At 41.3% G+C, this 13,715-nt stretch overlaps 1 protein-coding gene across 1 annotated transcript; it reads left to right on the forward strand.

Moving 5' to 3' along the window:
- Positions 1-3,272: 3,272 nt before the first annotated feature.
- LOC117736668 (prostaglandin G/H synthase 1-like) lies at positions 3,273-10,023 on the forward strand. The gene is made up of 11 exons (XM_034542161.1): positions 3,273-3,464; positions 3,557-3,631; positions 4,282-4,398; positions 4,827-4,967; positions 5,546-5,689; positions 5,765-5,946; positions 6,114-6,197; positions 6,532-6,778; positions 7,346-7,632; positions 8,386-8,533; positions 9,056-10,023. Exons 1-11 carry the CDS (start codon positions 3,458-3,460, stop codon positions 9,403-9,405), a joined length of 1,782 nt encoding a protein of 593 aa, XP_034398052.1. The 5' UTR covers positions 3,273-3,457; the 3' UTR covers positions 9,406-10,023.
- Positions 10,024-13,715: the final 3,692 nt, after the last annotated feature.

Genomic DNA, 13,715 nt, shown 5'->3' on the forward strand with positions numbered 1-13,715 from the left:
GTTTTAGTAGAGCCAGGGCTCCCTCACTATTTATTGTGCTAAGAGTAACCCCGGTCATTCAGCAGGAGCACGGGTTATAAAAGCACATGGTTTCATAATTAACGCATCCATTTTTTAAAAAGACTTATACCTTCTGGTCAAGTGACACCTGGATGGATGCTCGGCTACGAGTGTTTGCGTTTCGTGGACCCCTTAACTTTTGAGGGCCGCTGAAACCGTGAGCACTTCAGATGCGGTGAGTCCGCAGACTGAATTACAGAGAGGGGGGTGGAGGGGTGGGGGAGGTGGGGGAGACTCTGTGGTGAACCGTGCCGGCTCTCAGACCGCTGATGAATGAGTCCAAGTCTCGCTCCGACCCACAGATCTCAGATCATTTTTTTTAAAAGGGCTTGAGTATACTTTGAACACGTGATTCCCATGCACACAGTACAAAGGGAGGACCCGGTTGGTTGATCATCTACAAGCATATGAAGTGCCATCTTTAATGAGGTATTTTAAGATGCTGATGTGTTTCTACCTCACGCCCGCTGTCAGGTATCACGACGATAACAGTTTATGTTCAACAACAAAACAAAAAAAAAAGGAGTTAAATGTGCAAGCTCCATACAGCTGAGGGGAGTCGGACGATAACTCTCAGTGGGTTGTTGCCACCTTTCCCATCACACACAGTCATGTAATGCATCCGTACAATAGTGACCAGTGGAGCCCGACAGTTGATTAAATGTAGACTTTCCACCACTGACACATGGACCACCAGCTGACTCCAGAGGAGGTCTGTCCTCTTTTTTTACAGTCAGCTGCTGCTGCTTCAAACAGTTGTAACACATGATACCTGGTCGGTCTGCTTAAGGACCTACCGCCGTGTGTCGGAAACCCCATCTGAGATAACACACGATGCCCTCGCCTGTACGCCTATCGCCTCTCCCCGTCAGTCGGGTCGGGCCTTGCTCCACAACCGGACAGGAAGTCTGCTAATCTGTCACCCGATCCAGGGTGGGTGGGGGGGGGGGGGGACAAGCCTTCAGTGCTTTCACCAATCGTATTCATCACCAGAGCCGGGCCGAGGCTCATTTAGAGCAGGAGCATAGCTTAACTAAACATCTTCTCCATAAAATAAATGCTTCCAGGTTACTCCCAGTCCAGGTTCCACTCAGAGGGAGCATCTGATCTCAATTACCACGGAGTGCTATAGGAAGCATGCGAGCCTCAGCCAACAGCGCCATGGCAACCAGCAGCACGTTCTGCGAAGGCCCTGCACAGATACGAGTCCCTTTCAGGCACTTGTAAAGGCGGAGAGATGATGATTTGATAATTAGTTCCTGATGCTGCTCATTCTTTTTTTTCTTCTTCTTCTTCTTATCAATCACGTCTAGGAAACAGAGAATGTTATTCAAATGTAGTTTAAAGCATGCATCTTTTTTCGGTTTCTATACTCTGAAAGATCATTGAAGAGTGATGCATGGATGCACTATACAGTCGGGGCCACTCAGGGTTTTTTTCTTCTTTTTTTTCCATTGGGAAATTGAAACATTAAACATGTGAAAATGAGAATAAATCCACCAAGCGTTGGTAGTCATAAGGATGTTTTAAAAAAAATTATTTTAGAGTGTGAAGAGATCACAATTGTGATGCAGTTTTCAAGAATTAGGGTTTTATACATTCCTACAGTTCCCAGAAATCTCCTGTTCAAGCAGTGGGAGGGCTCAAGTGCTCCTCCTACTTCTAAGATTAAAGGTTTTACTGGAAACAGTTATTTTTTTGTGTTTTTTTTTTTTTTAACTTTGGGAACCTAATCAGTGTTCCTTTGTACTGCAGTGCCATTTTATTAAAAATATATTTCTTAAAAGGTACAATCTTTGACAACGTTATGCAAAACACACAAAAACCAAAAGCCTACGGCAAAATGTTTTGTCTTTCTCTTCATAGAACAAACCATAAACACCGGTGCACGAAATATAGCCAGGGTTAATTGTGTTACGAGACTAATACAATCTAGAGAAAACATGCAAAACATGCTGCAGTCTGTTTATAGTAAAGTAATACAATCCAATTTGGATGCAACCTCTGATATGACAACAAATGTATCATCAAACATGTATTTTTCATTGTTGCTGTGACAAAGCAGATCACTCAACATAGAAAAGAAACCTTTTTTTGGTTTGGCAAGAATGATCATGCAGCTGCTTATGTTTTTAATCAGGCCTATATGGTTCAAGAATACATTTTTTGTTAAGCCTGTGTGAAAAAAGAACAACATAATTCAGTAACTCTTCAGAGAGAGAGAGAGAGAGAGAGAACGGATTCAAGGTCCGCAAAGTAAAATAAAATTAGCCGAACATGTTTTTGGTCAAGATTTGACTCGTCTCCATGTGGACAAACTCGTCCTAAAATTGCTGCAATATGCAGGAAATTACTTCAACGGGGAAACATCTCACACAGGTTTGGCTCCGATGACGTCTCTGTGGAAGGTATCAAAGATTACAACAATTCAACCTGCATTGTTTGGTTCATTTAACAAAAAAAAAAAATGAAGACATCCTCTGTATATCCTCTCAGATATACTTTCCCAGTATGTGTCTCTGTGTTATAATTCCTAGACAGGAAGTCCTGAAACCGCTCAGTAAAACCAAAACTTAATAAGGAACAACAATATTATCCAAAGCTCCAGAACATCTAATAAATGCACCCCGTAGTAGAGCAACCTGTATTCTCAATAACTGTCCATTGATTAATATACTTTGATAAGCAATACTACACCCAGGCCAAGTGTTCCTCGTTGAATTACACTGTTATATCGACACATATTCAACAATACATATAATGCAAATACTCTACTTTGTTTATGTCTGCAACATTATAAGGTCAGTTTTGCGTTATACAAATTCCCCCAATTTCACTGTAGTTAAAACGCTGTATTATTTTATCGCACATACATTGTAATGAGGGTGTCTATTGCACAAGACCATTTAGGGTCATCTGGATATTTAGTACCGATTTAGTTCATTTAAAATGTTAGTTATGTGACGTTAATTTGCCAGCAGGTGGCGATAGAGCACTTGGAAATCCTTCAGCATCCTCAACCGTTTACTTTCACTGCAATGACATGAATGCCACATTAAAGCTAATAATGTTCATCATCATAAAAACAGAACCCTTCACACACTAGAGTCTGGATCAACACTAAATTCTGAGATGAATTTGCCCTCCACATCTGGTTAAATATGATCCAGTGGCAGCAGGCTTTCTTTGAGACTAAATAGAGGAAGTAGAGGGAAACTATATGTCACGCCCATCCCCCACAGCTGTTCTTATGAAGCCGGTTTTACCACATTATAAAGTATGGGCTGTTAAGAAAGGAGCTGCAAACACATGTCTCTCAAATGAGTAACATTGTGAACGTACATTTTTCAGGCAACTTAATTTTGAGCCCTCAGAGAGCAATCATCTCGTGGGAATCATGAAAGGTGAGTCCTCAACATTATTCAATTAAACACCTGCAGACAGAATTTGATGTGCCAGATATATATATTCAGATGTTATTCATTTTTTCTTGTAGATTTTAGCATTTTTTCCATCTGGGTTCTCAACCTGTTGCTGCTGGAGAGCTCATGTGCCGCTGACTCAAGTGTTGGTAAGTTTATGTTTCTAATCTGTCATTGTCTCCAAATATGTCCAATATTGGAAAGCATGCTTCAGCGTATTGAGATATTTGACTTAAATGTACACGTACCACACAATACAAATACAGTCCAGCATTCAGAATTGTGCACAAAAGTATAAGCAGCAAAATATACTGAACGTATCAAACATAAAAGTACTCTTTAGGATAAACTTCATGAATGGATGTGTGAATAAACTGAATTCAATAAACTGGATTGCAGAGTGTAATTCATACCATAAACAATGTGGAAAAAGTGCAAGCATTATCATTATCACATTGAACTTTTGTGAAGTATGGAGGCAGCACAGGAAGCCATGCTACAACGGCAGAGAGCTGGAGATATGAGGGAGGTGGTGCGAGGCAGCAAGTGAAGTCCTAATTTGGTCAACACTTCCTGTGAACAGTGTATTCTGAGTCGGTGGTGATCATGAGCCCTCTCTGACCCTCAGGAGGCCCGGTTACATTGTAGTGAGTCAATGTACGTTCATTGTAGATTGTTTTAGCTTTAAAAAGGTAGCGGGACATGATTGACACGCACAAACACACACACAGTAATATGTAAATCCATTCAACATGTGTCTCTGTTTGAATTTTTCTTTCCAATTACTCCTCGTTCGCAGTGAATCCCTGTTGCTATTACCCATGTCAGAACACGGGAGTGTGTGCGCGCTTTGATACAGATCGCTACGCATGCGACTGCACGCGCACCGGCTTCTACGGAGACAACTGCACTGATCGTGAGTACAGAAAAAAGACAGTTGTGCATTTGGGATATGAATCTGCACGTTCAGCTCCTCAAGTAGCGGCTAGCTCCAGCGCTAAACAATAACTCTAACCACTCGAATGCTCTTCTTATTTTAGTGAAAACATTTTAAATACAATAATCTATAAAGTGTAAATATTTCCAAAGTTGGTAATAACTACATCGTGCCCGAGATCCCTTGCAGCTCTTTTTGAACTAAAGAACTAAAAACACAAAGCCAGGGGTCATTTGAAGGAGAATAAACACAAGGGGTGTTTCTCAACCTGAAAACCCAAAGGTTTTTCTTTAATGTGATCTATACATTTATTTATTTACAATAGTCCCAATTTGTACACCCTCTCCAAAGGCCAGATTGATTAGAAGCGTATTGAACGTATATATTCATTCTATCTTTGTGTGCAGCGGAGCTCTGGACCAGATTTCGTCTTGCGCTGAAGCCGAGCCCGGAGGTGGTCCACTTCATCCTGACCCACTTCCACTGGTTCTGGGACCTCGTCAACAACTCTTTCCTGCGAGACACACTCATGAGATTAGTGCTGACGGGTGGGTGAATAAGAGGTCAACGTGTCAATCAATCGGCAGATAAAACTACACGAAAATATTGACTACAAGCCAATATTTTCCCACCACTGGTCTACAGATCGTCGCTGTTATTGTCAGAGCACGTGCACTTTAATACACAATATTGGCAGGATATATATATATTTTTTATCAGTCTTGATGTATTTAAAGGTGGAGATAAAGTTTGATAAATATATTGCTGAGTACAAGGTATTTTTTTAGATGAGGCCTTATGGGTTAATACTCGAGGTCAGAGTGGGTTTGCGAGCAGTAATTAATCTGAAAATCTATTTATTTTTTTTAAGCGCATCTGGAGTTTTATTCCCGTGATGCGGTTTTTGAGAGTTTTCAGAGCGTGTGAGATATGCGATTGCAAAAAGATTATCTGAACCCACACATTTTGACTTGCGTTGCTAAATATTGCCAGAGTGGCATGCTCTCACTTTGGACAGTTTTTTAAAAATATTTGCTAGAAAAACAAAAAGTATTGTTAAAGGTGAAAAAAAAATGAGAGAGAAGAAAAAATTTATTTCACAACATTTTGTAATTTGCTCACAAAGTCAGAAGCGACCTTATTCCAAGCCCACCGACCTACAATACCAAATATGGATACCTCAACTGGGAGTCGTACTACAACATCTCCTACTACACCCGTCTCCTCCCTCCGATACCTGAAGACTGCCCGTTGCCGATGGGAACTAAAGGTGAGACCTGCACAACTTGCACACAGTCAAACGGTGTTCCCGAGGACATCTTTTTAAATGCTCCTTTCTCAACAGGTAAACCTGAACTTCCTGATCCCAAAGTGTTGACCGAAAGGTTTTTCAGGAGGAAGACATTCCGGCCAGACCCTCAGGGAACCAATTTGATGTTCGCCTTCATGGCCCAACACTTCACTCACCAGTTTTTCAAGACGGACCATGCACTCGAAGGTGGCTTCACCAAGGCTTTAGGACACGGGGTGAGACACATACAGGACTGACGCTTCAGCACTCAGCCACAACCAGAATTTAATTATTTTTAAACAATAAATACCTGCTACCTTATATATTAATTATTTGTTGGTTGTGAATGCGTTTTGACTTTTTGAATCTATTGACACATGCGTGTGTTTTTTTCTCTCAAAAGGTGGATGCGGGCAATATCTACGGAGACAACCTCATCAGACAGCATCACCTCCGGCTTCATGAAGATGGAAAGCTGAAATATCAGGTCGTGAAGAAAGTCTTATTTTCGAGAAATATGCCGATTGGCTTTTCTTTTTTCTTTTTGCCGACAGTCAGAGCAGAAGATCGATTGATCACTCGCATGTCTTTTCTGTATATACGTCAAGGATGTGTCACAGAAGGTGACACATCTTCTACTTTATGGGCTAAAATTACAATTCTGCGATCGTTGAAAATAACTTTAATAGCAGAACGCCCTTTGAGACCCTTCTCTTTGAAACGACGTGCTCGTTATCAGGGTTTGAGAAGGAACTTCCTCAAGATGGTTCAGACTCACACCTTCAAACGCGCTCTGAAATATTATTTGTGTTTGTTTACAGACAGTAAATGGGGATGTGTACCCTCCTTCTGCATCTGAGGTCCCTGTGTACATGATGTATCCTGAAGACATCCCTCCAGAAAAGCGTCTGGTCATGGGTCAGGAGATGTTTGGCCTCCTGCCGGGCCTCTCCATGTACGCCACCATATGGCTGCGGGAGCACAACAGAGTCTGTGACATCCTGAAGGCAGAACATCCGACTTGGGACGACGAGCAGCTCTTCCAGACCACCAGGCTGATCATCATCGGTGAGGGCGTCCGAAGCAAATCTTCTTTTCTCTGTGACAGAGGGATTGGCACAAATGTATATTTCATTATTCTAAATAAGAAATAACCTTCGACGGGCTGTTGCCAATCAATAGATTCGGGAAAGCTTATTTCTGATTGTTTTCTTTTCAGTAAAATCCACAAATGTAATTAAGTGAATTACATTTAGGGCTAAAACAATGTTATTTATTTTTTTATTATTAGATAATCTGCTGATTATTTTCCCCAAATAATTCATTAATTGTTTGGTGTTTAAAACCTTAGAAAACTGTGAAAACATACCAAAATATAACGTCTCGCTTTGGCCAAATCCCAATAATATTCCAATTATTATAATTTAAGCCCAAGAAAAGCACCTAATTCCTTGAACTGCATAAAGATTAGTCGAACATGGTAAATTCAATCAACTAATAGAGGAATTAACTCAATTAAATCATTTCAGCTCTAACTGTGTGAACAATGAGTTGTAATTTTGATAAAAGTGTGTCTCAGTGTGTGGCATACAGTGACGATTATTGTTTGTCGTTGTCCCCCCCCCCCTCCCCCAGGAGAGATCATCAAGATCATAATAGAAGAGTACGTGCAGCATCTGAGTGGCTACCTGCTGAAACTGAAGTTCGACCCCGTCCTGCTCTTCAACGAACGCTTCCAGTACAGCAACCGCATCGCCCTGGAGTTCTGCCAACTCTACCACTGGCACCCGCTGATGCCTGACAGCTTCCTCATCGACGGAGATGACATCCCGTACTCCCAGTTTATGTACAACACCTCCCTCCTCACGCACTACGGTGTGGAGAAACTGGTGGAGGCCTTCTCCCGTCAACCTGCGGGACAGGTAGACGGAGTGATTGTTTACAAGAATCCGGTGTTGTTATTGTGGTTTCTTTTTCAGATGTGAAGTACTGTCCTCGAGCACACATTCGTTACTTGCACTTTCAATGTCACTTTATACTTCTACTTCACGACATTTCATTTAATTTTATCGCTTTAGATATATTTTATTTAAGTATCCGTTTAATTCCCAAAGAAGTACAACTATCTAATAGTTAACAAGAGAAAGGTGAGCGAAAAAGTCCTATAAAATAAAATTATTATTATTATTGTAAAAGAGCTTGTTTTTTTCCCCCCTTCTGTCTCATCCCGTTAATCTGCCGACCCCGCGTATTTAACCTGTGACCTTTCGGAGGGGCCTGAGCCCTATAGGTCAACAACCACTGGACTAAAACATCCTGCTGTTTAATAAATAAAGCATGCTCCAGCGTGACCAGCTACACAACAGATTGATGCCTCAGTATTCAAAATGTAACAATGTAAATGCATAACACAGGAATACATGAAAGAACCACTGTGAACATGCGGAACACAGTTATTGTTACAAATGTGGCAGGTCAGTTATTTCAAAACACTGTTTCTAGATTATTGCAGACTTCCCCTCTCAATTACAAAATCTAATGAGAGATGAACATCTAAGATGTCTTTCAGCTGCATCATGTGCTTGCAATCTTTGCTGAGAATTAAGATGCCCAGTGTTGTTTGGCTGCTGGTGTTACTACGAACAGTTCAGTTCAGTGACTTCTCTTTATTTCAGATAGGTGGAGGTCACAACTCTCACGCAGTAGTGCTCAAAGTGTCAGAAATGGTCCTCATAGAGTCCCGAGTGACGCGTGTGCAGCCCTTCAACGAGTACAGGAAGAAGTTCAACCTAAGGCCGTACACCTCTTTTTATGAATTGACTGGTAAGCAGGATTAATGTCGTACGGCGTTTATGCTTTTCATTTCAAATTTGACACTTTTTCTTTTGCCACATTTGGATGTCAAAAGGATTTTTTAGTAATAGCGGTAATAACTTGATAAAAGTTATAAAAAGTCCACTTTATTTGCACTTATTTGCCCAGTTTTCTTAAGCGATCCGTGACATCATTGTGTATCTCATTTAAGCAGCATTGTAGGACAGAGAAATTCTTCTCATATTGGTTCCATCCATTATCCCGTCACAGCAGTTACGTTGTTTCATTACATTGTTATTTAAACACAAATCAGGATGTTTTTTTGATTTTTTACTTAACAAAGTAGTATTGTTGCCTAAATCCAACCAATTTGTGTTCACAATGTTTCACAACCCTGTGTATTTATGAAATACTTCTTGAGTAGCGTCACTGGAGCTGTGGATTGCTAACCCATTCTCAGTCACCTCAGCATGCTATACGCTTTTGAAGTGGGTAAAGGAAACAGTTTTATTAACTGCTGTTTTTTAACAGGTGACGTAGAAATGGCCAGAGGTTTAGAGGAGCTCTACGGTGACATAGACGCTGTGGAGTTCTACACCGGCCTCCTGCTGGAGACGACGCGCTCCAGCAGTCTGTTTGGCGAGAGCATGGTGGAGATGGGTGCTCCCTTCTCCCTGAAAGGCCTGATGGGAAACCCCATCTGCTCCCCAGAGTACTGGAAGCCCAGCACCTTTGGGGGAGAGACGGGTTTCAGTATCGTCAAAACCTCCACTCTGAAGAAACTGGTGTGCCTCAACACCAAGTGGTGTCCATACGTGGACTTCCATGTCCCCCGAGATGAGGACGAAGCCAAACCAGGGAAATTATCCACTGAACTTTAATGCCGATTTCAATAAGCAATATACTGACGGTGGGATATATTGTTGTTGTTGTTGTTTTATATCTTTACATCCATGTCATAATCCTATTCGGACTGGATTTGTTTGGGAGAGAAGCGATTTTAATTCTACGTGTGCTAATTCAGTGGTTTTATTCAGGCATGCTGATACACAAAAACAAGAGAAAAAAATATGTAAATAAAACTAATTGTAAAGTATTAAAGCAATTAGGGACATGGAGAGGCAGCCGGTAAGAGCGGCTCTACTCATACTGACGGACTACGTCACCACTGGTTAGTTGACATGTCGTCGGTGACGGGGTATCTGGTTTGTTTATGGTTTTGTGCGGTGACTTTTTATGTTATTGGCTTTGGTTGCATGTTGGTGGAGGCACAGCCTGGGATGGCTGTATGTGGTGAAATGCATATAGTGCGGGTGCACTGGTGCTTCATCACAGTTTGAGATGGGTGCTTCTGCTTTGTGCAGTTGTATTGAAATGTGTGGGTTTTTTTTTTGTTTTAAGGGTTTTCGCCTTTCTACTAATGGAGCTTTGCTTCATTGTATGGAGAACCAAAATAACTTGGAGACTGAACCTATAAAAATAAAAGGAGGAAACAAGTACAAGTTGTTGTGTCGTGAGTGGAATCCAGTTTTAAATCCGTGGTAGACGACTCAATCCCTAATCCCTATGAAGTGGGGAAATGCCATAGTTTGCGGACCAAGAATATTCCTCCGGACTTTGGAAAAATATTTTAATTTGATAGTATATCTCAGTATGATTATTTTGATCTTGTATTCTTTAGTTATTATTTCGCTTTACATAATAGCAAAACATGTGCTGTACCGATTATTAGAAAATAGTTCATTCACTGTGTTTTAAATGGCCAAAAAGCAAAGTAAGAACAAGTTGAATTATAAGAAATTATTTTTCTCTGTGCATATTAGTAGAAATAAAATCTTCTTTAAAAAGAAGGGGAAAAAAGCATGTTACTGGTGTTTCTATATAATTTGAATAAAGAAAAACCTCCAATTCCAATACTAAATGGTTGAATGTCTGTCTGAGTTCTCGTGCTGACGGACCGACAGGATGCAGAGGGTGGCGTATCACCTCGTAGCGCTGCGTGAGATAAGTGACCACACGCCGCTGCGGTCCTGCAGATGTCTGAAAACGAGAGATATGGTTGCAGTACTTCTCTGTTTCACGTGCAATTAGCTCATGCATATTAAGTGTTTACTAAATCAGTCGTGGCAGCTTGCATGCTGAACACACTGAAGGCGTATATACTGTGCACTAAATACTTCTCATACAGTGCGTAACATCAGTAACCGTGCCACGTGACTCTGGTGTTTCAGGTTCTGGATAAGAGTTTATATTCATGCACGAAAATGGTCTTGAAATATATTTAGATCTACGTAGTGCTGGAAGGACAAAGCTAAACAAATACTGCGATAAGATAAGAAAGTTATTAGTTCTTCTTATACCATGTGGACTGATGACTGGTATAAAACACTGATACGGGATGTGTGTTTTATGAAGTTTGGAACGCATAGTTATAGAGCTTTTTAAAAAAAGGTCCAGACATACTTTGTGTCGAAAAATAACATTCCCGTGCAAAAATATCACTTAAGACGTTGGTTGTATGTCTAAATGTTTTATTAGTACAGCTCCTCTCACCCTCCTTTGGTTTTCAAAAAAAAAAAAGGTGTTAACAGTCATGTAGCTTGATAGAAGAGAATGAGCAAGTCACGGAGAAAAAAAAGAAATGCAATAATTTTTTGACAAAGTAAAGTATCCTTGGCTGGTTCATTTTATGTCAATACAGTACAACACATTTAAGTCTTACTGCACTTGAACTAACCCGTGACATCACAATGAAACGGGGTTCCTATATAACGAACAATTGAAATAATATTCAAAACATGCACCATTTCACTTTTCCGTTTCAGTAGTGAAATAAAGAGTAGAAAGCAAGCCCACAAGCCTGAAGCTGAACCATAATACTTATTGTAACACAGGGAGTAATACAGAAAGTGCTGTGCTAAAGCTATGAAAATACACAGGTACACAAAGGTGTGGACGCTAATACAGAATATTTCAGCCTCGTAGTTTCATTACATTTTTTTAAATAAATAGATCATTTTGGGAAACGTGCACATTCGAGTTAAATGAGGAGATCAATATCTTTCTTACGTATGTGTGTGTGTGTGTGTGTGTGTGAAACAGTACAGATTCAACAAGGAAAATAAATCATGTTTTAAATTAGTTAGGTGTATTTCCCCTCCATACACCTAAAGACTGTTAAGTAAAAAATATATTTTCCGACTTCTAATTCTGTGGCCCTGTGCCAATGATGAGTCAATATATAAAATTATGAAATATGTTGGATGACTGTTGAACTCTGGTTGTTCATATGAGCGTGTCCTGGACTTGAGGCCTTAATTTGGAGCTACTTACTCTGATGAAATCTGGCATTCGATTGGTCATTCTCCTGACGGTTAACTACCGGGGGACTGAACAGAGGTGCAGCCACTGAAGTGGAATTAGAGACTGAACTGATATGAGTGCTAGTGCCCACTGCCGTTGAAGCAGTGCCTGCTGGGTAAAAATGAACATCTACCGCCACGGTGGTGAGGCCCAAGGAGACGTGGTGAGAAAGGAGCATGGGAGGGTTGCCATGTGAGATGCTCAGGCTGTGGTGGATGGGTGCCATACATGCCTCAGCGCTTTGCAGGGTTAAGGAGGAGCGCAGACCCTCCTCACGTCTGGATGGCGGAGAGGGGGAAGGTGATCGAGAGGGTAAGGATGAAGGGGGAGGCAACGCGTCCTGGCATGGGCTGCAGCGGTTGTCTCCTCTGTTACCGGTCCAGTCCTCAGCACACTGCAGCTGGATGCTGGGCTGCGACAAACTGCAGCCCTTCTCCTCCTCCTCCTCCTCCTCCAGAGCAGCATCAATCTGAAATAGTATATCACAATGATAATTTAACTGATTTGATCAAATAAAGGGTACTCGAGTGACTTCCTTTTCTGCGCTACAACAGTGCTGCCTTGTTTGTTCAATCTGTAAAGATGTGTTTCTGTGTTATCAAACCTTTGTGTCAAGAGCGGGCTCAGGATAAGTCTCTACGGTGACTAACTGATTGTCCAAAGCCAGTTGTGTGGCATCCTGAAGATCCTCAAATGTAGGCTCCATCTGCACCGTGACCAGGCTCGGCCCTGGAGGTCGGGCATGGGTGTCTGATGTGTTGGGGCTCTGCTCAATCACTGCCACACAGTCGTCGTCTTCAAAAGCCCTGTGCGAGACACAAGACACTCTGGCTTCCTGCATCTCCTACAAAGAGATCTTTTTGCGAGGCCTCGTCTCGTGCATTTCTTTGTCTTGTATAATAGTGCATTTACCTGTTTTCATACGTACGTCCATCAGCTCGACTTTCAGTGTGTCGCGCGGCGTCGCCTACGTTCATCTGAGCTGTCAAGGACATTTACATTTCAAAGCAATAGTTTGACATTTTGGTAAATATGCTTTCTTCGCTTTCTGGTGGAGAGATAATACCTGTATATTACATATAAGCAGCTCATAGCTTGGCACACAAATTGTTAGCCTCAAGCAGAGATCAGGGGTTGACTCCAGAGGTTTCTTTCATTGACAAACTTGTAGTCTTCTTTATTTGGAGTTTTTATCCCGTTTTGGCCGTCGCCATCTTGTTTTTTTTGTTTTTTTACAAAAAGTAAACAGAAGTTACCATATTTAGCCTCTTTTACTCTAAATGGGACTATAATTTACAAATTGAACATCGTGCTGTATCGAGGCAGACGACTTGAAACCAGCAATTGAGAACATAAACTCATGTTTACAATGTTTACTGAAGTAATAAATCAAGTGAGAAGTATAGGGTCATTTTCTCATATAGATACCCAATAGCAACCAGAGTCGTCGCCCCCCGATGGCCAGTAGAATGCACGTTTAAGGCACTTCCGCATTGGCTTCACTTTCCAGAATCGGAGGTTACCGTCTGCTAAAGTCTTTATACAACTTCACAACTGTATTCCTCAAAAAGCTATAAACAAACTGTGATGTCTACAATTGGTGAGGCCCCCCTTTCAACAATCAGACATGTGAGTGGTGTCAGTTTTCTCGTCTAATTCTCCGACCCTTAAGCGAAAAAGCACATTACCCAAAATGTAAAACTATTCCTTAATGCTTTCTTTCCGAAGTTTACCATGTTCAGAATGTGAAATAGGTGTGCTGACATTTGATGTGGCTGAGGATCTCTGACCTGCTCGGCTTGTCGTTGCAGATTCGTTCTTCTGGACC

This window comes from Cyclopterus lumpus, chromosome 9 (assembly GCF_009769545.1).
Source record: "Cyclopterus lumpus isolate fCycLum1 chromosome 9, fCycLum1.pri, whole genome shotgun sequence".
NCBI classification, from domain to species: Eukaryota; Metazoa; Chordata; class Actinopteri; order Perciformes; family Cyclopteridae; genus Cyclopterus; species Cyclopterus lumpus.